We start from the raw sequence: 26,350 nt of genomic DNA on the forward strand, positions 1-26,350 counted from the left end.
TCCAACACAATGTAGCAGTTTTGTTTAAGGATTCCTCTATTCTTGTCCATTGCTTTATTCAATGTGTTAAGTTCTCAGCCAATTAAAAGTAAAAGTGGTCTTCATAGTTCAGTTCATCATTATTTCCAGGTTTATGCATTTCACGAGTAAAACATCAACATTATTTGTTGCAGGATTGAAAAAAAATGTTGATAATGAAATTGATCTTAGAAATGAAATGAAATAGTGTTTAGTGCAGTGCCATTGACACTGATCTTGTCAGTCACATTTAGAAGAAGAAATAATGGAATGCAAATTTCAGATGTTCCGATATAGCAGCACAGTTTAGATAAGAGAACTGAGATTTTCTAGCCAGAGTTTTTTTTTAAGATGTGTTAAAGAAGGATTATGTCTGAAACTTGTTTTTGCATTTAAGACACAGTAATTAATAAAATTAATTTGAATATTGACTATAATATGATTTTATGCTATCAAAGTTGAGAGACAATGAGACTTCTTCACGGGCCTCATTCTTGGCTTTTTCTGCCCTGTATTTTGTGCTCTTTGATTGATGGTTTTCTCAGATTGCTGTGATGTGAAAGAGGAAGAGACACACAGGTGAATTTCATGAACACACAGATGGGTCACATTCTGGTGACTGAGTGACAGCCCAGAGAAGATCAAAACACACAAATGTCCCCTTTCACACTTTTCAAGTTCACAAACACAATGTATACCCCTGGAACTGTTGATACTGATGTCTTAAATAATTTAAAATGGAAATGCCACTGTGTGTCTTTTATGCTATAGATGTGTTCATTTTTGAAGAAATAAAAATAACCAGCATTCAGTTCACATTCAGACATTTGATAAATGCAAGAGGTCTGTTCCATTATTGAGACTGTAGTGAAGAAAATTCAGAGCCAAAGTGCTACAGGATAAAATGGGTTTCAAATAATCTGAGAATGTAGTGTTTTTCTCATTTTTCATTGTAGTATACAGATGTATCTATACAGTTGCACTTTATCTGAAGGAGGCTTCCCTGAACAACCATTTTCCTGTGTTTGTGTATGTGTACTTGTGTGTGCGTGTGTGTGTGTGTTTGTGTGTTTGTGTGTGTGTATGTGCGTGTGCAGTCCATCAGCCTGATCGAGCGAGGGAACCCCTCCCGTAGCCTGGAGCAGGTCTGCCGCTGGGCGAACACGCAGCAGCGGCGTGACCCCGATCATGCCGAGTACCACGACCATGCCATCTTCCTCACAAGGCAAGATTTTGGTCCCGCAGGTATGCAAGGTACTGTATTTCTCTCGATCGAGTCCTGTGCAGAGTGAGTGCTGATGAGTATCTGCTTCCATTCACAAGGGTTGGCCTCAAGTCTTGCTCAGGTAAGGTTTCTGGAAACTTACGCCGCTGCCGCCGTTGAGGTCGGGCACAGTTCCGCCAGCGGTGACCTCATGCCGTTACGCTAGTTATCGCTGAGTATTTTTCCAGCACCTTGCTGACTGGGCATTGGTGCCAACCTGCAATAAAACTCGCTATTTCACCATCGAGTTGTAAAAGGAGAGTTTTTGGCATGTCGAGGAAAAAGAAAATACTCAAAGGATGCTAACATAAATGGTTGGTCATGTGATAGCGTAGATGTGAAGCTCACTTTTTCCAGATGTTTGTCAGCTTGTTGTGTTTCCCCCTTTGTTGTCCCCCGTAGTTTTTACTTTAACAAGTAGACATCCCAAGTATTTCACTATCAAGTAACAATTCTCTGCCTGTTTAACAGGAAATTCACCCTGATTCACCCTGATCTGTTGAGGTCTGCTCCCCATATCAACCTAATGTATAGTTTTAGGATGCATGTGTTTATGTACTTACTAAATTTAAGACCTCTTTCTGTCTAGCTTTGTCTAGCAAAGCCTTACATATTTTTCTAATCCCACCATGCATGCACGATCTGTCTGATGTCACATTAATGAATGACAGTGGTTGAAGTAAAAACTATACAGATATTAGTGTTCTATATTCATTTGATCATATTCGACAGCTGTATGTGTAATGTTGTTTGATTTATACTTGAATTTTATTGGGCCCGTTTCAATAAGGAATATAATGTCAAGGACTCACCGTAGTTTCAGAATAATGACTGTCTGCGTCTGTCAGTGTGATGTCCAACTTTAAACTTTGAGCCAGCTGCTAAACAGTGATGAACACAATACAAATACCAGAAGCAGAATGAGGACCAACAGTATCCTGACAAGGGTAACAGCTGCAATCATTGTTGATTGTTATATTTTTAGTTTAGCATATGTAAGAAATAACCTGCTGCAAGGATTAATAAATAGGTACATGATCAACTACCCAGCTTGCTCATTAAAAAATCTTCAGAAATACCGATTCTAATTAATGAGTGAATCACACACGAAGTCCATATTGTCTCTGAAACTCATGAGGAACATTTGTTGTTTGAAGATATGCCTTGAAATGTTTTCTTTGTTGTGTTTCACCATCAGCCTTAAACACATCGTGTCATTTTCAAATGACAATCACAGGTGTCTGTTTTGTTTTTGTCATAGTTGAAGTGTTGCCATAGTTTCAGCTGTATTTTGGTCATAACAGCCCAGTCTCTATGGCACCTGAGGCTTGGTTGGGCAGGGCCCTCTGTTCTGACGAAGAGCACCCTTTGAGGCAGGAAAGCAAACATCACACCCTCCTGCTAAAGTTAGTACATTCAAAACCTGCATTAAGGGCATTTTGAACAAGAAGAGAGTACAATTCTATATATGGTGCAGGTCAGAGATTAAAATAAAATGGCACCGTGTTCAAATGAATGTGTTGAAAAATGTTTTTCTTCACTTATGGTGGTGTAATCAATTGGACCCTATACACAAGACATTGCTCTCTTTGCGAATTCCATCACATACTGTTATTTTCACTTGCTCTTACTGTGAAGTATGGGTGCCTTTCCACTATAGGGTTTCACAGAACTCAGCCACAATGTGTAATTAACTCATATTATTTAGACACATTATGATATGAAAACGTCTCAATAAAAAGGGAAACTTTTTTCCATTTAATATTCTGGTTTAATCACTCACTTCACCGTTTTCCTTTTCCATGCTGTGGTTATGTACATGCTTGTGGCAACTGATAATTTGCCCTGATGGTGAAACACATCCCACAGTTGTCCTCTCTCACATCATCACTGGCATAAACCTGTGCTGCCTATTTTGTCTTACAGATAATGTCACTCTCATTTGTATTTGCAAAAGCGTGGACCCTATATATAGATTTGTGTGTGCAGCTCTGTTGCGGCTCCCCATTGGTTCTATATGCTGCAAAGCTTATGCCGGCTCTCCCTCAGGTGCACAGCAAGCACCCAGTATTAGCCAGCTGCCTTCTCTGCTTTCATGTTTTCATATTGTTGTGCATGCACAAGAGGTGTTGGGCTCATTGTGCATCATTATCGATTACTGCGCAGAAATGCAGTTTAATCACAGCTGGCACTCAGTGTGACATCAGTGTGGCCTTTTAGCGGTGCTGGGAATGTTGTCTGGCTGAGAACAGTGTGTACTATTGATTCCCTAATGGATGCTGCTCTGTTCCTGTAACGCTTGCATTTCATCCCTGGGCTCCTTGATCTCTCTCACTGTGTTGTTTTTCTACGACAGCATTTGTTTTTTTACCGCTTTTTACTTGCATGCCAAAGGTCTTCGAATGGTAGAAAAAAAAAAAAAAAAACAAGACCAGAATGTGCTTCTGAAGCAAATAAAAATGCGCTAAGCTGAATCACTGCACATCTCTTGATCGAGTATCATACATTGTGTTTGTTGTGCTTTGCTTCATAAGAGTTAGTTGTTTTTTTTCATGAATGAAAATTAAATATACTTTACTGTATGGTCACTGTATGTTTGATTTGACCATGCTTACGCTGGTCTGCGCTGGGTTGAACTTAACGCTTTCCAGCTTCCCCTCTCTCGGGGTTCATCTTGTGTTGCTGGGGGCTTTAAATAAACAAGCAAGCACCCTTTAGGCTTTACAACTCATGTTTTGTGTAGTGGTAACTAACTCTCTATGGATTATATTTTCATATTAACAGGGTCAATCATGCATCAACATTTGAACATCTCCTGTCAAGGAGGCCTTGATTTCCATTGTATGTTTAACACGAGACTGTTTTATTGGGACCAGCTTTGCCATGTGTTCCAGGAGACCCTTCCTTGGAGGAACTGAGGATCCACTTAAAGCTGGGATTCTTGTTAAAGTTGAGATACATGTTAAAGTTGAGATACATGTTAAAGTTGAGATAGTTGTTAAAGTCTAGATTCTTGTTAAAGCTGAGATACCTGACACTCATAATTGGACAGAAAATATCATATGTGTAGGTCATTCATGGAAAATTGTGTCCTTTTTGCTGCCACATATTTTGGCAGGAAGTCATTCAGTTTTTCTGCAGTCATCATATGTATTGATAGAGGTTAATTACTAATTTGTTGTGACAGCAGTCAAATTAGATTTTAACCTCACTTGTCCCTAGTTTTATCAACATTACAAAAGAATGAATGATTGAAAACACGGTGTCTGCCTTTAGACGACCCTCTTTTCTAATCCATGTTTGCTTGCATAAGCAATTGATTATTTTTATTTGCTGGGCCATTTCTGTGCTGGGAGAGCTATGCTTGCTGTCCACATCCCCATTGGTCCACGCAGTCAGGGGCGTGGCGTGGGATCGGCATTGCTTACCCATTCACCGGTATCCTCTGGTCTTTTTTGCCCAGGTTATGCCCCAGTTACGGGAATGTGCCACCCTCTCCGGAGCTGTACTCTAAACCATGAGGACGGCTTCTCCTCTGCCTTTGTTGTAGCTCATGAGACTGGCCACGTGTAAGTCTGGAGTATACCTTGAGCACTGGAGTTATACACATCGGGGCGGGGGTCTTCATTTCAAATCTACCATTATTTAAAACCTGCAGTACTGAATCATCACTGCTGAGTATTCTCTAAAGTTCAACACATGTGTTTCCATGGCACTGCATGCATTTCATACATTAAAGTTTTTGTTTGTCTTAATTAAAGGATAATGTGCAGTGAGGACACTTTGTAGCACCCGAACACTAGCTCAACAGCACCCCCCATAGGGAAGAGTTAGGGACATGCATGTATTTATACACTTGACTCTGGCATTTCGCATGTATGTCTCATATTTTCCATACGCATGCATATGGATGGCAGTGAACATAAACGTTTTTTGATTCTACTATGGCTATCCAAGACATCTTCTTCTTTTGATCTTTCAGGTTTGTTCACAAGATGTGATTATTGCAGTGTATGTTAATGCTAGGTTAAGGCAGGCTGCGGTCCTCCAAATCCATTTTAGATGTCTCATATGAAACACCTGAAAGAAAGATGCAATCATATCTGGAGGTATGCCACAGCCACGTTCAAAGTAGCAGTTCCAGTATTATTTCCAGTCAAATATCCACCTAGATCAAATTGCTTTCATTTTTATCTACATGTTTCAATATGTGTGTTGTCAATCAGGTACGTTTATTGTACTCTGCACTCCAAATAACAGAAATGAAAGGCAATGCAACATTTTCCTCAATAACTAATATGCAATTTTAACAGGTTAGGTATGGAACATGACGGTCAGGGGAATCGTTGTGCAGATGAGACGAGCATGGGGAGCATCATGGCCCCGCTGGTGCAGGCGGCCTTCCATCGCTACCACTGGTCCCGCTGCAGCAAGCAGGAGCTCAACCGCTACATCCAGTACGTCTGTCACCACCCCCTCCCCCCCCCGTCATCCTCTTTCCCGTATCCCACCTTTACCATGCCGCTCGCCCTCACCCTGGTTGGCTGGCCCCATGCAGAGTGGCACTGTGTCGACACGGCACACGTTCGGCCCATTGCTTTGCTCTCTTAACGCGGTCTTGTCCTTGTCTGTCCTGCGCCCAGCTCTTACGACTGCCTGCTGGACGACCCCTTTGAACACAAGTGGCCCAAGCTCCCCGAGCTCCCAGGGATTAACTACTCCATGGACGAGCAGTGCCGCTTTGATTTCGGCGTGGGATACAAGATGTGCACCGCCGTAAGTGTGCCCTTTCAGCCCCCGCCAAGTGGGACGCTCTCCCGTAACCTACTTTACGCCCCCGCCCGCTACCGCCAGAATGCCCTCATGCAGATCGTGCCATTTTCAAAGCCGCCATTGCCACGGATTCCCTTTCATCTTCAAAGGGAGTAATCTGGCCGTTAACGGTGGCGGGCTCGACTGAGGCGGGCCGGCTTAGCCGAGGTCTGGTGTTCTGTTGCTCTGTAGTACCTTCTTCAGAGGGTGGAGGAATGTGGCCGGGCCCGGCCGACACGTGACCGCGCAGGAGAGGCCTGGGCCCCCCTGAGGGAAGCCAGGAACGTGTCAGTGGAAATATTTAATTGAGGAACGAGGCACTGTACGGCCGGTCCCCGTAGCCCCGCCGCAGGTATGTGCCTATTCCCTGCGTTCTCTCACGCGCTCTTAATTCTTTCTGTCCTCAGTTTCGCACATATGATCCGTGCAAACAGCTGTGGTGCAGCCACCCCGACAACCAGTATTTCTGCAAAACCAAGAAGGGCCCCCCCGTTGATGGCACGGAATGCGCACCAGGAAAGGTGGGCACATTCAGGTCCTCAATTACAGGTTAATAACTTTGTAAGGAGTGAAATACAGGTGACCAGAGACCATCAGTTGTGTGTCCCTATGTGTTTTTACACAAAAGGTTATCCTGTTGCTAATCCCTTTTCAATGTTTATGTAATTACTCTTTGCTGAAAGGAACCTTCAACCTAGTTAGTCAGTTAAGGGGCAAAGCATTAATAAGAACAGGGTTGCTGTGAAATGTGTCAGAAGCTTAATTAGGGAAAAGGGCAGTGGTGAATTTGAATGTTCATTATCAACTGGAGGAAAACAGAGAATTCTTGTTCCCATCGGTTACTGAGGCAGCTTCAAAGTCTCCAAGTAACAGGTCTGCTCTGTGCGTCTGGTATAATGAACTGCTGTGGAGCTGGATGGTTTTTCGTGTACTGTATGTGCCGGCAGCTACTGTCAGATGGATGTGCAGCGCATTAGCGCCTCACTGTTATTCTCTGCGTATCCAGTGGTGCTTCAAGGGTCACTGCATCTGGAGGTCATCTCACCAGCCGTATGGACACGATGGAAGCTGGGGGTCCTGGGGGAAGTTCGGGTCCTGCTCCCGGACCTGTGGAGGCGGGGTGCGCTCCCGCAGCCGGCAGTGCAACAACCCGCCGTAAGGGGCTCTCCGGGGGCTCTGGGACGAGGGGAAAAGAGGGAAGGGAAAGCATGTTCCCCATTAGCACTCTCAGGCGTGCTCTGTACTCAGAGGAACAGTACAACACAGCTGTGAGCCTGGGAAATGTTTGTGTTTTTCCCCTTCCGTGTGCACGTAACCACTCCATGCATCACACATAGAAGGGTCCAAACACTCTTGTTTTATGTGTTAATTAAGTTTGTTTCTCTGTATTGTTCATGAGGTGTATTTAAAAAAAAACTCGATGGTCTATTTAGAAAACTAGATGACACTTCAAATATTTCATTCTACCCGTACAATGTGGGTGTGTGCATTTGGTTGTCACGCTGCAGGCCTGCTTATGGTGGAAGGGATTGTCCTGGATCTACGTTTGATTACCAGATGTGCAACACAGAGGAGTGCCCCGGGCCCTACGAGGACTTCCGCGCCCAGCAGTGCATCCAGAGGAGCAACAAATACCATCAGAACGTCAAGCACACCTGGCTGCCGTATGAGCACCCAGACGGTAAGAGCCCACCCTCCTTTTTTTCCCTTAAAACTGGAACGTTTTATTCAGGACAGGACACATGCAGAGGGATGACATTAACAGGGGTCCGGACGAGGTCACACAACCGAGTGGGGGGAGATATGGGGAGGTCGTGCCAAAGAAGATCTGTCCGTCTCCCTGAGCAGTGTGTTCGCCTTTGCTGTTTCAGAGGCCCACAAGTGCGAGCTGAGCTGCCAGTCCAAGGAAACGGGAGAGGTGGTGTTCATGAACCAGGTTATGCATGATGGGACTCGTTGCAGCTACACCGACCCCTTCAGTGTATGCGCCCGCGGGGAATGTCTGGTAAGAGATCTGTGTGTCTGTCTCCCCCCCCTTTCTTATTAAGTCACTCAGGCCTCTATGCACCTACTGTACAGTTAGACATACAGAACCCCAAAGGATATAAGAGTACAGTGTTCACGTCATTAACATAATGTGGGATAGTATTATGTATGAAAATAACCAAATTTGCATCATGCACCTTAGACAACAAGCCAGAACTGTCAAAACAGTCTGTAGAGGTATATTATGTATGTAGTGTTAATGTGCACAGTGTATTCACTTGAATGTGGGCAGCAAGAAATCTAATGACGGCACATATGGTCTCTGTATACTCAATAGATATGCGCCTTTCAATCTAGGTTTGGCATAGGAGGATTTACATTAAAATCATTGGACAGAATTTCTTTTAATGTAAAAAGCTACTCATCTCTCATATTCATTTGACACAAGTTACCATCAGCTCAATTAATGTCTCATCTTTCAATTTTGACAGAGGGAGTTTTGACCTCCCCCCCTCCAAAATGGAATGAAAAAAGAGATTTTGGTCATAAAAGGTCTGCTGGTTGCAGTCCCTCTTTTCTTGCTCTTTTCACAAAAAGAAAACTAAAAAAAAAAATCAATCGTTCAGTACTAAGGTTGTATTGTTGGTGACAAGGGGAAAAGACTATTTGAAATATCAATTGTTAACAGTAAAGATGAGGGGCTCCGTCTAGCTGAATGCAATTCTGCTACAGCATGTGTCCTTTGAACGTGATGTCTCATCCACATGGCTCCTTGTTTCTTGCCTCACCAGCTTATCACAGAGTCACACATAAAATAACCTGTGTTCAGCAGCTGGATTTCAGTTGGAATCTCATGTTCTTTAACAGAATCTGATACACTCTTCTCCTAGTTCTGATGGCAGTTATTCGTAAGTCATTCAAATGAGGTGGACGCATGAAAACAACCCTTGGTGATAGTAGTTGCAGACTGCCCTCAAATTTCCATGTGACCATATCTGCATCCCAGAGGTCAGCTACCTCATATAATACTTAAGTCTTCAGCTGTGCCGGTCTGCCAACAATGACCAGAGCCCACAGCGGCGGAACAAATTGGCTTTGTTCTGCTGGTGATAGGGGTTGGTAGGTCAGCCAGGGGTCACTTGTCATGCCACTGGAACGCCTTGTGGCTCACTGGGGTGCCCGTAAGTTGTTCAGATAGCATCAGGGGATGTGTCTATCCTCTTACTTACTCCTGTGGGACTTAAAGTGTGAAAAGTAGTTATGTTGTCTTACATGTGTCAGAAGACTGCATGCACCTTGGCTTACTCTGCCAGCAGGTGCAGAAATGCCAGTGTCAGGCATGCTTGATGATCATTTGCTGCTCACAGGAAGAAAGGTGGGGGATTTGAACAAATCCCACCTTTTAGCATCATTCATAGGTAATATCTAATCTTGTAATAGCTCAGTACATTCAATATTGATGTGGTATAACCAGTTGACAGGTTTATATCACATACTGAACTCATTCAGGTTAACATCTGCCTGCTCTAATGACTTTATCAGACTGTCCATTGACCAGAATGGTCATTAACCATTACAGTGAATTTCCCATATGAATTACTTAAAAATGTGTTTGGCTTAGCTTCACTAACATGTTGGTAATAACAATTCTTTCCATAGTTTTTAAGGTATTCAATTACAAAGCATGACACAACAGAAAATTAAACTCATATTTCTTCAGTAGAAAATAATGAAAAAAAAATCTTCAAACACTCTATATTAAAGTTACACAAACAAAGCCTATGTTGCATAAACTACAGAGCACAGAAAATAAAAGTTTTGAAAGTGCTATCTCTGTTCTAATCAGTCAACCGTGGCTCTGCATCCATCATTTAAATAAATAATGACAAAAAGAGGCCCTCCCTCTGCCAAACTTTCAAAGTACACATAAATCAGTTGTCAGTTCTTTAAAACAATAAATAAATGAAGATTACATGGTAATTTTAAGTGGTAGGACTGCAGAACCTCACTTCTAAGTGATCATTTACTGCATACCAATTCATTTGTATTGATGAAGGTTGTAATGTGAATTTGTGAATATTCAGCTTGGGGGAGAGAGTCAGACGAGGACACGGTAATCAATAGCGTCTCTGGCGTCTCAGGTTGTTCTTTGGGTTGGTTTGTGTGAGCTCCCTCTTCCACTGACTCTGTCCTTTGTGGTCTCAGCATGTGGGCTGTGACAAAGAGGTGGGATCGTACAAACAAGAGGACAAGTGTGGAGTGTGCGGCGGGGACAACTCGCACTGCCGCACCGTCAAGCTCACCCTCACCAAGACGCCAAAGAAAACTGGTATTCAGCCGCCTTTGTCAGATTCTCTTACACATGTTTGGTTTGGGTGGCACAGCCCCAGGATGGGCAGACAGTCAGCTGCTCTTCGTTGAAAGAAAGCCAGATTCACTGGACAGCATGCGGTCATTATTAATATCCAGTCATGTAGGTGTATGTGGTGAATCAATTTATCCTCTATATTAACATTAATATTATACACTTGAAAGTGAAATGCCTTCTTGTTTTGCTGCAGAAGAGCACAGCAGTTGCTCTTCTCTTCGTTGATTTTTGCCTTGTCTTGCTGTTATTAGGCATGCTGAAAATGTTTGATATCCCGGTTGGAGCCAGACATATAGTCATAGAAGAAAATGAGACATCCCCTCACATTATTGGTAAGAGCTCGGTAATCTTTGGATAAATGTTAATATTGTTAGACCCCTGAACCTCAGCCAGGACAGCAGTGGTATTTCAGTATTATTATGTATTTTTTCATAGTCTCCCAGACCCATTAGAAATGTTACCATTTGTGCCACTAATATTTTTTTTCTGGTAAGTACAGCATATTTACATCCAAAATAGATGTTTTCTCAGTTGTCTTTATTGATGAAACTGTACCAAGCCCTTTTAAACCATTTAAAGATCCTTGAGCAAAGACACGTATCAAAAGAAAGAGCATTAATGAAATAAGATGGATAGACTCTTGCAATTTAACACCTACAGTTTTTTAAAATATTCCACAGACTGGACTGTAGCTTGTGTCTAGGACCAAGACTGATCTGTTCTCTCAGTAATCAAGTTATTGCCTCACAGTAACAAAGAAGTAACGAAGTAGGAATCAAAATACGTTTTCACACCCACCCACAGATATACCAGCTAGAAATGGTACAGTGTCAGCTAATACAGTGAGTCTTAATGTTGAGAGCTGTAAAAGGTGGACAGTGAAGTGATGGAGGCACTTCTGCCTGCTTATGAGGCATGGGAGGATTATTCAAAAGCTGTCTAACCTTGCAGGTAAGACTTACATGTAAAAACTAATGGGCCAGATTGCACATTGTTTGTATTTTGAATAACGAGCATAAAAGATGTGTGCTGCCCTGCATTTGCGGAGCGGACACCCACGCACTATTCCAGGAAACCAGAGGTTTCAGGAGAGCATAGCCAATTAATGGTAGAAAGGAGGCAGGAGATTTTTGAACATGTTTGTGCTGCTGCTGTGTTGAGCCCGTGCTGTACCTGCCACTGAGATCAATTAAAAGGAGAATTGTAAAAAAGGAGGAGGAAGAGCGGGATTCGTCTGTCGCAGTGCTGTGCAGGGCTCCTCTGAGTTTAGCCAGCCACATGAGTGAGTGTCAGCGAGTCCTCGCTTCCAGCACACAATGGCTCTCTGTGTGACTGTGCGAGTCAGTATCGCTCGGGCTCCGAGCCAGGCTCTCCTCAGAGGATCTCTCTAAGAGGGCTATTAATTCAAAGGAAGATGAGACGACACCCTGAAAATCACAGATGAAAGAAAATGAGTAGGTCACACAGAGTGATGTGATCGGAGGAAATTGAAGGAAAAATTGCTGTTTTTTTCCCCCAAAATGTAATAAACACACATAAACCTTTTCAGTTACTGTGTCACAAGAATTCCAGGACCATGCAGAGGAAAAGGCGAGAGAGGCACTGCTGTGGGCAAATATAGGTAGCATCCTGCGAGTAATCAATAAAGGCTGTATCTTTCCTCCCCACTGGCTTAAGGTTCATTTTCTAGATAAGAATCAAGGCAACCAAAGAGGAGAAGTCATACACCTCACAATCTCTGTGATCGCAGGGTTTTCAGTCAAAAGTTACATCCAGACTGTACAGATGCTCAAGCAATAATTGCTCTGGGGACAAGATGGCCATTTTTTTATCACTTCAGTTGCACCCAGTGGCAGTTTCCTTTTTACACCACCTTTGTAAGCAACAAATTTTTGAAGTTCTTGTGTTTCAGTTCATACACACATGCATCAAGTGTGATAGAACACACCAAAGACACTCACTCAGTGATGAAGATTATGTTATCCCAGTAATATGTGAGATTAAGTATTTTGGAAAGAAAAAAACGTGTCAGCAATGAGACACGTTTGTTGATTGACATCAATCGTTAATTTTGTCACACAGGGTTCTTTGGGGCTCCCAAGCATGACCAAATGTATGACCAAAGTATGACCAAATGTTTGTACAGTTGTCAAAGTGAATTTATGAATTTACCCTCTGTCTCATGTACAACAGCTGTAAAAAATCAAGTGACTGGCAATTTCATACTGAACGCGAAAAGTGAGGATGCCAAGTCGAAAAAGTTCATCGAGAGCGGTTTGGAGTGGGAGTACTCTGTTGGAAGTGGCAAAGAAAGCCTGAAAACGATCGGCCCCCTTCACGAAGGCATTGTTGTTCTGGTAAGACCATGTGGTTTTGGCGAGAACGGGAACAAGTGATTATTGCGCTGTTATTTGATCACCTATGTGGGCCCTGGATTTGGACTGTGTGCAATGGCTGTAAGTAATCGGAGTGCTGTTTCTTCTCGCCAGGTTATTCCTCAAGAGGAAGACACCAAAATCAGCCTGACCTACAAGTACATTATCCACGAAGACCTGCTGCCAGTCATCACCAATAACAATGTGTTGTTGGCGGAATTAGACACCTATGAGTGGGCTCTGAAAAGCTGGTCACAATGCTCAAAACCATGTGGGGGAGGTGGGTCCTTGCACTTCAGCAACTTGCACATGGGCAAAAGTATGATTGTGTTTGTGCCAGCTCGAGTTAGGACTGCTTTGCCACAAATAGATTCAAATTCATACAGTACCTACTGTATTTTTTTTTCCTTCACTACACAAAATGTCATAAAACAATAACTTTGTGGTGTGGAATCTTCCAGGTATTCAGTATACAAAATATGGGTGTAGGAGGAAGAGTGACAACAGATTGGTGCACCGAAACTTCTGCGAAACCAGCAAGAAGCCCAAACCGATTCGAAAGCGATGCAATGTGAACGAATGCAGCCAGCCCACGTAAGTCAAAAATGGTTTACCTCTTTGTGTCTTACAAGAAATAATGAGTATACATCGGTGGCATTTCGTCTCACTTTTAACCTTACGACATTTATGTTCGGAAGTGAACAAGCTTGTTATTTAAGGACACATATGTTTTTTATTTCACAAAGCAGACATTTCTCCGTAATGTCAGAAGTGCTGGATTAGATCATTTCAAGAGAGCAGATATAGAAGACAGGATCAGATACGCACAAGAATTGCTTTGCTGAGTTCACATGGAGATTGCATAAAACGGTCTTTAATATACTATGAAAAAAATTAATAAGAGTGAAAAGCTTTAGAGTAAAAGCTAAGAGAGACTCATCTAAAAACAAGAGTGAACAACAAGATTTGTATCTCTTTGCATGTGGCCAGCTCTGGTTTTGGAGACTGGTCTCCCTACTTCGAACCAGGCATATTTCCCTGATTGAACCAATTTTTAGGAATTTTAAAGAAAGGTGGGAAGCCCGCTTTTGCAGCCAATGAATTTGTGAAGTCGCTTATTTGCTTTCTCTAATGTGGTTCTGTGTGAAAGGTACGAAACTGTGGAAAGAATACAGTATTGTTGTTTGTGTATTCCATATTATGACAAATTGTAGCACTTTCTGTTAGAGTTCGTGCCTGTCTGCACATTTCATCTCTTGAGGGGTTGAGCAAGCTCTCAGCTAATTGCTCATTGCTAACGGCTCATAGGGTGCCAAGTGAGGTCACTGCACATTACAAATGGAAGAGGGAGGCCTTTGATATTCTTGTTAAAATGCACAGACCCTTCCAACTGAGACGTGTTCCTTTTTTGTCTTATCGTAACCAAATGGAAATGTTCTGCCGAGCTAACTACCTGCACCAGGAGCTGTTTGTTCTAGCACTCCAGGAACAGGTTGTAGTCACTCTGAGGAAAGGCAGGGTGGGAGTCTGTGATGTTGTGAAACTTATGCTGTGCTGCATTGTGGTACAGCGAGAGCTGCAGTGGGATGGGCAGCAAAAGTGTCCACGCCTCATCCCAGCCAAGCGCTGACTAGGACTCCTTGGCTGGCATTTTGTTGTATCAACCTTATTAGCTGTTGTTCATCTTCCTAACCAGCAATGGTTTACTTCATTGTGTCTCAAGAGCAATAATCCGTATGCAGTGGTGTCATTTCTTACCATTTTCAGAATCCCGACATTTAGTTTTGGAAGTGAACAAGCTTGTTATTTAAGGGTGCATATGTTTTTTTTTTTTCCAAAATTGGGGTGTGAAATCTGTTAAGACTTCTCCAGTAGAAAGTGTAGAAACTCCCATCCAGCAAGGCATGCCAGCGCATTGTCGGTATTCGCTGTGGTTTGTGGAGTGCAAGGGACTGTAACCAGGTGCAAGTAGCTAATTGAATCTATGCCTGTCAAAATTGTACACTTTTTTGGGTTACGCTCACTGGGTTCAGACATATTGCTGTCTGCCTGACAGCAGGTCCCTTGCTAATTAAGGAGGCTTGGCTGTGCTGGATCCAGTAGTGTGCATCTAGGCTGGTTAGATGTAATGGTTTTGACTGTCTTGTGCAGACAGGCAGTGAGGAGGTGTTGGACGCTGTGCGGACACCCCCTCTCACAGCGCTGAATTCCCCACGCTTGCAATCTGCTGGGTGTGTTAGAGGAAATGAGGGAGTGAATGAGGCAAGTCCCCCCCCCCCCCCCCCACTGCAAAGTTCTTTGAGCTCCTGGTATGAAACGCACTGGAAACAGAATGCAGATCATGCCACTGCACCTCAGCGTTTTCTCCTGTTCCGCTCTGCCTGCAGTTCATTTTAGGCAGGAACAAAGCAGCAGGTAGGTTGAGGAGGAGGCAAAACCTGGGAACCGTTGCTTATTCTGATAATGGAGGATCACAAGGGTTTGGTGAGGGAAGGCCGTTTTGGAATGGCATGGGGGAATACTGCTGAAGTCAGTTTCCCTTCGTTTGGGTCGGAGAAGCGGGTTGTGACAGTTCTCACCAGGGTGTCTCTGATGTGAGCCGTGCTCATATCCCAGTCTCTTTCTCAGCCAGATCTATTACTTGGCTTGCGTGGGGAAGAGTGTGTCCTTCATGGGGGTTAGATCCTTCTCGTCTCCGCCTGAATGAATGTGGTTGTGAATATTGAGCTGTACGTGCAGGCTGCGATCCTCTGAGGCCACAGCCCCTCTGCCAAGGTGAACCAGTACACAGAGGAGGAGTTGTGATGGGGTGTCTCTTTGCTCCCAGGTGGGTTGTGGAGGAGTGGGGCCCTTGCAGTAAGACCTGCGGGAAGCTGGGCTATCAGACACGGGTGGTGCAGTGTGTGCAGGCTCTGCAAAATGGCACCAACAGGACAGTCCACACCAAGTACTGCACGGAGGAGCGCCCGGAGACGAGGAGGCCGTGTAACCGCTCTACGTGCCCCGCCCAGTGGAGAACAGGTGCCTGGTCTCAGGTGAGTCCCGGTGGGAATAAGATGGGCTTCACACATATGCGCCTCCAGCATGCCCAAAAATACCCAGAAAGGTGTGCTGTGCCAGCAACAGCTTGAGAGCTGGTGGGAATCTTCACCTCTAATCTTGTCATTACCTCTAAACCTGCTTTTTTTGTTTGTTCTGCTTGACAAACAAGCAAGCAAATTAGCCAAATAATCCTCACCCATTTTCAGATAATTCCCTTGTAATTGCACCTCATCTGATGGCTTTCTTTTTATTGAAATGACGTTAAAACACTGGACCATGTTAAATTTAGTAAAATCAATTTAATGATTTCAAAGCCAACTTGACTTGACTTAAAAAGGCCAATTTTTCTGTATTTGCATATTGCTTAAGCCCAAACAAGTCCAGCAATAGGCATATGTATTGATAAGCATTTATTGATTTTGATTGATTTTATTGACCGATACCAATACCAGTACCTCCTAATGATCCCAGTCCCTTACTGATACTGATAGCCATATACTGTATACATATTTCAGAAATGTGAACCATTTCGCGATCTAAACTATCTTCAGGAATCTTTAATCCAACGAAAAATGGCAACAGCAAGCGTTTCTTTATGCATTTCATGTGCTTAAAAATCATTAAAATCATAACTGAAAACATATCTGAAACAACCCCATACTGACATCAAGAGCAAAGATTTTCAGCGGGGTTGTACCTGCACTTTCATCATTTGCCTTTAAAAAATGAAGCCACGCTTGACCACTTATGCCTCACTTCATTTATAATTATTCTGTTCGGCCTTAACGGACACATGAACAGTAAACTAATTGCACGAGAAGTTGAATTTATTCCAATCAATTGGCTTTAGCTCTTACATGATCTAGACAGTGCATGTGGTTTTCTCAAGTGCAAGTATGCAAGTGCACATTTAATCATTATGTTGAATGTTTTGATTCTTCAGAACCACCCTGGCATCAAAAAATTGTTATGCAGTCAGTTTGGCCCAATTAAAACACAGCCCTTGTTAACAAACAGAATTTATTTACACAGTGGATTGTCAGCACAGACTAAGTGATATTTGCTTTGTCAACATGCTCTAGTGTTGCTCGGGGAATGAAGAAAAAAGAGTCTGTCATGGTGAAACAATCAGTGGGTATGTGCGAATCCTGCACAGTTTTCTCATGTAAAGAAATAAAGTAATACCACAGAATGCAATTTAGAGGGTAGAAGCAATCTTTTGACTGGTGAGGATTATTTGCGAATTAATTGCTTGGTTGTTAATGAATAAAAACGAACAAAAACAGGTTAAGGGAAATGATCTGTATATACATGGGTAAGACAGGCATTTCTACCTCCTCCGTTTCACGCTCACAAGCCCTCAACTTAAGTATGCCTGCACACGTACAGTGTGATACATGTTTTCCTGGGCTGAATAAATTACTCTGTAGGAGAAATAAGATTGTTCATTGGTGAGCTATCGTCAGTGCCCACATCAAAGGTATGAATATCACTCCTCTCCAAATCAAATTTTAAACCTGATGGTTTTTTTTTTCAACAACATAAACAAACCTGCAATCTGCAGCTGTAGATGAAGGGCCCTCCAGAGCAGCTGCGAAGGGGGCTGCTGACAGTAGTCCCCATCTGTGACACACTCAAAGCTGATTGATCAGCCGTTTACCATTTCCATCCCCTTCAGTGCTCGGTCACCTGTGGTGAAGGAATTCAGCAGCGCCAGGTGGTGTGCAGAGCATCAGACAACAGCATCGGGCAATGTGAAGGGGACAAGCCGGAAACAGTGCTCATCTGCAAATTGGTACCTTGTCCAGGTAAAAATCAGTTAGGTGTAACCGGATGCTCCTGCGCATGTTTAAAAAGATTCCTCCCGCCGCCTCCGTCTGAGGAAGTTTGTCAGATTTAATGACGCAGAGCACCGCTAACAGCCTGTGTGGGGAGCCCATAAAAAAACTCTGCTCTTCTGCTCATAATGACTTCTGGGAAAGCAGTTCCTGGAAGCGCTACAGAACAGTTTTTGCTGTATTTGTGGAGGAACAGATCGAGAATGTGTTTTCATTTGTGCAGATCCAAAACAAAATTGAGTTGCTGAAAAAGTCATCATTTCCTAAGCTGTTTTTATTGTTTATCTGACTGAAGCCTTTGTGCAGATTTTTTTAAAAAAAAATTATATATGTATATATATATATATATATATATATATATATATATATATATATACATATATATATATATACATATATATATATATATACATATATATTTCACAGTCCCCTTCACATGAGGTGTGGAGCTGCTCCTGGCTAGTCCTTCTCATGGGTTTCACCCCGCTTCCTTTTGGAAGGGTGGGATCCACTCTTTTTGGAAGTTACTGAAAGTATTCACTATTCTTGCCTGTAAGAGGATGAAATGGGAGTTGTCTGGACATGAATGGGAGACATTTAGTAAAAGGAACAGTAGCCCCTTTAATGAAAGAGGGGAGTCTCAGGGGTTTGTGTTATAAATAGTGTAAAGCTTTATTGCAGGTTTTTAAATGCAGACCACTGCCCATTTTCATGTTGCAACAAGGGGACAAGATGTGTTTTTGTTTCTCTTTCATTTAAACAGGGATCTCTGTATATGTTTCTGCCATTAAAAGCTTTAAACTCGTGCAGTGCAGATCACAATCTTTAACAGGGCAGCGTATGAAAATACATACTGCAGAGTTTGATTTAAAATGCTGTGTTATGAGGCCTGGCTATATCTGCAGCTTTCCTCCTTTCACTAACAGGACAGTTGACCATACCCTCCTCTAGTCCAGAGGAACTGCTGAATGGGAGTATTTCCTCAAAGGGTGAGGAAATACCCCAGGTTATCCCAGACGGCCCCGTTAATAAAATTTCTTCAAGTAAGTACTCTTAAATGAATAATGCATTAAATTCACGTATGTCTATATGGTAGCAAGAACAATGCAATGTGGAAGAAGTAGCAAAAAAGAGGTTCTCAAAATGAGCAAGAATACTGATTTACATTCATATTAAGTTTTGTTTGAGGGCTTTGTTAAACGGTTCAAGGGTCATTTCTCCATAAATCGAAAATGCAATATATTGTTCCTTATCACTTAGGTGGGGTTGCATATTGGAAAGAAAGGAACCATTTTCTCAGTGGAGAAGCCCATTTCTTTCCACATCTTCTTAATGCATTCTGGGAAGTAGGGACAGATGGGAAACTGAGATGAAGTGTGCTCGGTTTCGACAAAAAAAAAATTAGCAAATATCAACAATTTGGTGAAAGATAAACTGCGTACGTGTGTCAGAACAGCCGTCCGTGCAGGCTTATGCAGAGATTATAACGAAGTTGATTTGTTGCAATGATAGATCAAATGGCCATTCAGTTGTCATGAATCCCGTAGGGGTGGAATGTAAGCCATTGACCTCAGACCATTTTGAAATTGTTGGTAGATACTGGGATTTCACTGTGAAATCATGTTGTGTGTTCAATATTCACATCCACCAAATCTTAACACAAGGAATGATATTCCATTTTGGGTTTTCAGTGATGTCCTATGAAGTTACTGTGTTTTCTTCCAAAAATGAAAACGACAATCATCCAGCTTTTAGGCAACAGAGAGTTTAGGACAGTTTTGACTTCCTGAATTTGTAATTATCTTCCTGTACAATGCCATACTAAATAAAGCGCTTATAGTTTTCTGATTTTTCATTGTTGCAATGCCATATTTTGAAAGCTGCTTTCACACAACAGTTTTGCTTTAAGACAACAGAAGATAGTATTATACTATATTATGTGAGTATCAACTCATTCCAGAGAAACGGAGAGTCCTCACAAAATAAATTATTTTGTTTAGTATTATTAAGTGTTCTATTACAATTCTAGGCTCCTGAAAAAGGTCACTAATGGAAGTTTCATTTTTTGTCATTATTGTTATAATTGCTATAGTTTTCCCAAAGGTCAAGAAATATACAGCAGAAAACATTTCTTTACCACTTTAAGAAGAAAAGTTTTTTTTTTGTTTTACATTATATCAGCACTCCAGAGTTTGAATGCTCTGTTCAACAGTAAAGCAATATAAGGCATGGGAGCTAGTGATATTTAATCAATATACAAATGGCTTGGAGTATTTAAGGTAAAGGCCATGTCAACCTTCTTTATGTACCTTGTCTCAAGTGCCTTTGTTGCTTTAGGAAAAGGGATTTACTTATTTATACATTTTCAAAAGCATGAATTACAAATCACATTTTTATTCTTCATGCAGTGATTTTCCTTTGTCCGTAATATATAGTCCCCTGAATGTTTTCTTTCATGGCTGATAAGTAAAGTACCACTTTTGCTCCTTAAATAAAAATTTAGACATGAACGTAGTCATAATATACACTGTACATTAATTATTTTACTGCTTTAATGTATGCACTGGTGAATTTTTCTCTCTTTACAGATGAGCCTTGTCTTGGTGATAAGTCCATATTCTGCCAAATGGAAGTTCTAGCACGTTACTGCTCCATCCCAGGCTACAACAAGCTGTGCTGTGAGTCCTGTAACAAGAAATTAGATTTAACTACTCTGCCTCCCAACCTCACTAAGTCAGCCACTGAAATTACACCGGATCCCAAGGCTCCGATTCTGTCCAGCACCATTCCAACACCGGAGGCAACGCCCACCCCAGCTACCCAGAATCCACCTCAGATGACTACAGCTGCAGCTGGGAGGCTTCACTCCACCCTGGCAGGTCTGACGGTCCCCACTCCAAGCCCCCAGTCTGCTGGCCTGTCACCAGCAAGCAGCAGTGCTGTCTCGCAGGGCCCTGCCAGTGACTCTCCCTCGACCGAGAGCCCAGACTCAAATGCCACAGTAACTCTACCTCCAGGGACGAGTGTCGCCCTGCACCGGCTTACCTCAGACTCCGATCGAAATCTGTCGAGCGAACACAGTGAAAACAGCACTTTAGGCTCCTTGGGCACTGCCAGGCCAAGAAGGGATGATTCAGGATCTGAGAGGGACCTGACTCACAGGACTGTGCCCGTGGTGACATGAGCTGTGACTCGTTCACTGCGAACGTGCCACATGATGATATCTTCACACTCACCGGTTCGCGGTTCAAACATTCTGTGATTAATAATTCGTGGACTTTCAACCAGTTGCTGCAAGTAAAAGTTGCCAGTGGACTTAGACCAGTAATGGTTACCTCAAAAACAGCAGAGTAAATTTAATGCACACACACTGCATTATAAAACCTTCTCTGCTTTGATTAAGAAATGGAAAAAAAAGAAATTAAGGTGCTGTAAACTAAAAGGACTATAAGACATGCTAAAATGTATTGACTGCATTGCTAACAGTTTCTTTTTGATCCTTGTACAGCTGTGTTAACCTATTTGGAGTGCATCAGAACTACTATTGTACTTATATTGTGAATATATGTGGTATGAACAAAATATCTTATGTGGAAGCTGTGATGTATAGAAACAACGTCACTTGTTACAGGGACCTATGTAACCTTTCCTCTAGGTGCTTCATTGTCTATGTGCTTTCCAAAATCTGCTTCCAAGAGGCTATCTTCTAAGAATGAGCCCAATCTAAAGGTACCCATGTTGCCTAACTTACCGCAGTAAATGCATGTCTTCCTCACTCCCTACTGTAGCATGCATATTGCCTTTGTGGAACTTGCATATGCTTTAAAAATATTCTCATATTTTTTTAACTGATATATTTTCCAAGTAAAATTGTATATAGTGTAAATTTCAGCAACCTATGAAAAAAAATTAACAGCAAACCATGTAATTTAAAGTATAATGTAATGGGAAAATACAGAAAAACTGTAAGTCTGAAGGGTGTGGTTGATTGAATGTCAGCCACACTTGGCTGCTCATTATATTATTTCCTTCCTGTCTAGCGGTTCATAATGTCACTTTTGTGTTTTGTATAGTTCTTGTATATACATGAATGAGAGCTTTAAATGTTAATATTTATTAAATTTCAAACTGGTAGAAAAATTGAAAAAGATACATGTTTAAACAGGAAGATTGGAAAACGAGTCCATCTGCATCTGTGCCATTGAAATGTTTGATGAGAATGTGCTAACTCTGCAAAATATTGGGTAGAAGAAAGCCTAGACTGGGTGATCACTTATTGGGTGTGCAGAAAACCCTGTGTTTCTTCACTTGTGTGAAAACTGAAGACGGGTTGTCCGACTGGAGAACTATACAATTCATAATCAACTTACAATACTTACTGCATCAGTATAAAGCTAATTTTATGCTTGTATGTGAACAAGCCTTTGGACAACATTATGCAGTACTGGAGTATATGTCATGTTTCCACCTAAACAGTAAACATGGTGTCACTGCATACTGAGGTGATTATTTTTGTTGTGAAGCTGGCAAGTGCACAACACACTTTGCATCCAGCCCTGATGTTTATTTTAATTAATATGATGCCAAACCCTTTTAACAACTGTTGCCATCAACAGTCTAATTATCTTACAAGGACACGGGTAGTCAGTGTTGTGGTTAGGGAAGGAAACAGAACCCCAGAAAAAAGTGATCACTGTGTTCTCAAATCTTATTTTCAACGAGAACACAGACAAATACATGTTTATATACATATACATGTTTATTCATGTTTTCTTTTTTACAAAACATGTAAAAAAAAACAACACGGTAAGATTAATAGCCAAAGGCAAGAACATCCCCACACCCCTCAACAAGGCAAGAGTACAGCTTAATGTTGACCCATTTGAGGTGATACACTTTTTTGAACCTTTTTTTTCAAGGGTATGGTCTGTATCTCAGTAGGGCCAAGCTGTGATGCATTTAACATGCAGTAAATATAGCAATCAGCAAGTAATCCAGCAAAAGATCATTGCTTATAGCAAGAGCGGAAAAGGTGGCACTCATTTCCCGGGCTCCTGAACATTCTGTCAGAACCTACTCGGATCTGGTGAAAATGCACATCTGCTCCTGTGCCTTCCGCTCAGACACCTCCAGTTTTTTCAGGTTCAGATTTTATTAGGAGAAATGTTTCAATGACCCTGAGTAATAATGATGTCAAAGAATTAAAGTCATATTTATGCCAAAAATGTTGGAATGTTAACACGTCTTTATACCATCATATGCATGTTAAGTCTCTTTTGACTTTGAAATATCTTTTCAAACCAATTGCAGTGCAAACCACATGAGTTCCTCATCTAATACACCTAATACAACATGAATATAGCCATTATAGCCAACTGCAGAGCAAGTAATAATAGCATTAGGAATAAAGCAAACAATAATTTACAGCATGACAGTGAAATGGTCTGTAAAATTCGCACAATTGACAAGGATCCTGATAGAAATGGATCTGGATAGCAGATGTTCAGTAGTAAACAGCAATTTAAGAAATGGCAGAAAACAGAAGAAAAAGGAGGTTTGTTGTGTGGCATGGCATGAATTTCCTATATTATGAAAGCAATTTGTTCGTTCAGAGCGCTAAAAGGTCTGCCAGCAGACATCAGCCTCCTAGGGTGCCGTCAACAGCGTTTTTTTGCGGCAAGCCCTCGTGGCTGTGGATTGTACAGTACAGCTCTACTTGCAGGCCATCAAGGAAACGCGGAGACCACTGCTCTTTTTCACAGACAAGTTGCGAGGCGTTTTTTTTTTTTTTGAAGTGTGCACGCAGCCGAAGGTTTCGCGAGCTGAGCCTCGTCAGCCCCGCGCTGACAGCAGCCGTTCTGCCAGATGCTGGCGCAGATGCCGGGTGAAATCTGCCTGCGCTCGTGGCAACGCTTGATTGACAATGGACTTCGGTAACCATCCCTGAAAATGCGGAAATGGTGCTTTAGACTCCCGAGAATAAAGACCACAGCACAAAGCCTCTGCCAAGAGCTGTCAGGGTTACAAGACGCCAAAGGTGATTTTGTGTGACTAAACTTTGTGTCAGAGAGAAATGTAGAGGGAAATATGGCTCTTCAGAAAAGGAAGTCTGCCCATTTACCTCAAGACAGTGGACACACACACATACACACACATGCATGAACCAAGGCAGTGATACTACAGCAGCAATAACCAATATAAAGAACTGTATATGAACTAACCTGGAACTAAATCACTGTAATGATTCTCATGTTTGAAACAATCAGCAACTTAGACTTAATTACTGATTAAGTAGAACAAATATGGCAGACAATGCTATCTGTTTGTCATGTGTAACTTTGTATATGTAGACGTGAGCCTACCTTCAGGTCCATGTTCAGAAGCCATGTGAATCGAGTCTTGCCGGTGTTGTCTCCGGTTGGCTGTATGATAATGCATGTTGGTCCATCCTCGGCTCTAGGTAATAGAAAGCAAAGCAAAGCTCTTAATCCAAACAGTACAGTATGGTATTTTGTAGCTTTACCAACATAATTACACAAAGCCTGTTATAATGATACACCTGTAATCATTTATGAATAGGATTCAATTGTCATAAAAACAGGCTTTCCATGTCAGTTATTTAATCTATTCATATCATCCACTCTGTGTTGTTAGGATACCAGGATTAGTTTGTATGTTAGCATTGGCATGGCATACATCGTTCGAGGAATGCAGTTAATCCTACCTTACGAAGCCTTTCTGGGGTGGGAAGGACTCTATGTGTGTGGCTGCTCCAGCTAAATAGATACAGGACTTCCGTTTACAACAGTGCCTGACACTGAGGAAATCCCGCTGGCCGATCAGATTGCCCACTGTCTCGGCTGAGACCTCATGTGTAACCATGGTGTCATCACCAACCTGCTTCAGCACCTTCCAAAACAAAAAAACAAAACATCAGCAAAAGTAGCCTCAAACATTGTCTCACTGAGGGAAGTAATAATTAGTGACTAATTTCAGTAAATAAGTTATGGAATGAAAAGGCATTATGCTGATTGATGAATAACTGTGCCAGTCGCACGCTGAGTTGGAAAAGGAAATCCTGCAGCAAAAGAGAACATTACATGAACCACTCCCATAATGTGGACATAGCCGTAGGACAAATTACATAAAAGGTCGTGGGACTTGATTTAAATGTTTTTTTTTTTTTTTTGCTGTAAATGCTCATTTTGCTTATTTGTCAGTGCCTGACATAAAGAATGAAAATGAAAAATTAGTTATCAGTGTGGTCTTGGAGATTGTAAACAGCAAAAGCAGGTACCTAAAGAAGTGTACAAAAATGACAGAGGCTCACTTTAATTTGTTTGATGTTAGGGTTCCACTGACTCATGTCTTCCACTTTCACAAACAAGTGCTCGTGGAGCTCCTCTGGAGATGCATCTAAAACAGCTTCCAGTTTGAAGACCTTCCGAGCTCCGGGAAGAATCTTACTGTAGATCACATCACCATTTTCCTGCAAGATCAAATTTAGAGAAAAGTCAGATGTTGTGATATCTGCTATTCAACAGAGGAATGTAAATTACTTCTGCAGTGGAGATAATATAGTACAGAGAGCTCTCTGAGGTGATTCCGACGATTAACATTATTAAAGATAAATGCATTGGAAGATTGCCCGGTGAAATTTTCTAATTAAGATAATTAATTGGATTATGGATGACAATTTTTTAATCTACCTCTGAAGTTTCTATTTTCCATCCAATTTTGTCCTCAACAATCTCCAGGGCCATCTGTAATGCCTCCTGCCCTTGCTTCACGTAGGCCAGCTCTTCCCCTCTCAAAGTGGTTTGCCTGCTCGCCTTTAACTTTTCCATTCTTGTCTCTGTAATATAAGTTTTGTACATAAAGCCTTAAGTGACATTGTGACATAATTTGCAATTGAAACACATTACAACAGGTAGATTGACCATAGCATAGCACAGATTGACTGTAGCATGATCTTTAACAGTTTTTGAACTTACCATCACAAGCCATGCTTCCAGGCCACTTCATATGGCTTGTCCAGTCAGGTAGGATGATCTGACCCCCTTTCTTCATATGAGCTATCTCTTGACCAATAGCCGCCATTGCCGTGCGTTGCAGTCCTAAACAATGAAAGTAAAAATAGTCAGAAAACTAACATAAAAACTGTCTCTGTGTGTGAATGCTTATGCATCAGTACTACACACAGGCAGCACTTTAGTTCTTGTTTCTTTCTCATTAAACAGATGTTCACTCTTTCAGTGCTGAGAAATATGTGCTTGTTTCTATGAAATGCAAAATTTGTCCAGACCTAGGTAAGCCTAAACATGTGCATTTTTCCTCGGAATTCTAGAAATCTCTGGTTCTCATACCTGCCATGCTCCTTAGGTGCGGGTATGAGATTCCACAGCAGAGCTTCACAACTGCTGGTAGCATAATGTCTGTTACAGAGACACCCAGCTCGAAAATGTCAGTGCACAGCTTTATAGTAGTTCTGAAGGACAGGCTGAGGAGATAAGGAACAGGTTATAAGATATGACAGGAGTGAGCGTTGCCTTCGAGGTCATTTGTGCAGAGGGCCAGGGAAAATGTGATGCGGTGAAGAAGTGAAAAGTGGAAAGGGGACGAACGAGGCATATCAAAAATAAAAAAA

At 42.0% G+C, this 26,350-nt stretch overlaps 2 protein-coding genes across 3 annotated transcripts in view; one reads left to right on the forward strand and one right to left on the reverse strand.

Moving 5' to 3' along the window:
• LOC118783681 (A disintegrin and metalloproteinase with thrombospondin motifs 14) overlaps positions 1-21,123 on the forward strand; it is a 55,389-nt gene extending 34,266 nt beyond the window's left edge. The window contains exons 6-22 of one of the 2 annotated variants that reach the window (XM_036537636.1): positions 1,116-1,272; positions 4,746-4,851; positions 5,596-5,739; positions 5,926-6,058; positions 6,502-6,615; positions 7,101-7,249; positions 7,603-7,775; positions 7,966-8,099; positions 10,286-10,409; positions 10,700-10,780; positions 12,642-12,805; positions 12,938-13,103; positions 13,285-13,417; positions 15,651-15,858; positions 17,544-17,673; positions 18,630-18,746; positions 20,292-21,123. In XM_036537636.1, the coding sequence (XP_036393529.1) occupies positions 1,116-1,272; positions 4,746-4,851; positions 5,596-5,739; positions 5,926-6,058; positions 6,502-6,615; positions 7,101-7,249; positions 7,603-7,775; positions 7,966-8,099; positions 10,286-10,409; positions 10,700-10,780; positions 12,642-12,805; positions 12,938-13,103; positions 13,285-13,417; positions 15,651-15,858; positions 17,544-17,673; positions 18,630-18,746; positions 20,292-20,887 (2,829 nt within the window). In that variant the 3' untranslated portion in view covers positions 20,888-21,123. The remainder of the gene's footprint in view (positions 1-1,115; positions 1,273-4,745; positions 4,852-5,595; positions 5,740-5,925; positions 6,059-6,501; positions 6,616-7,100; positions 7,250-7,602; positions 7,776-7,965; positions 8,100-10,285; positions 10,410-10,699; positions 10,781-12,641; positions 12,806-12,937; positions 13,104-13,284; positions 13,418-15,650; positions 15,859-17,543; positions 17,674-18,629; positions 18,747-20,291) is intronic. The other variant, XM_036537644.1, reaches the window with a different exon arrangement.
• A 2,412-nt stretch (positions 21,124-23,535) lies between these two features.
• Positions 23,536-26,133, reverse strand: star2 (steroidogenic acute regulatory protein 2). The gene is made up of 7 exons (XM_036550089.1): positions 26,070-26,133; positions 25,698-25,820; positions 25,413-25,558; positions 25,034-25,192; positions 24,428-24,612; positions 24,066-24,159; positions 23,536-23,646 (listed from the first exon to the last, which is right to left on the reverse strand). Exons 1-7 carry the CDS (start codon positions 26,131-26,133, stop codon positions 23,536-23,538), a joined length of 882 nt encoding a protein of 293 aa, XP_036405982.1.
• Between the last annotated feature and the right edge of the window lie 217 nt (positions 26,134-26,350).

The sequence above is a fragment of the Megalops cyprinoides genome, chromosome 1 (assembly GCF_013368585.1).
Source record: "Megalops cyprinoides isolate fMegCyp1 chromosome 1, fMegCyp1.pri, whole genome shotgun sequence".
NCBI lineage: Eukaryota > Metazoa > Chordata > Actinopteri > Elopiformes > Megalopidae > Megalops > Megalops cyprinoides.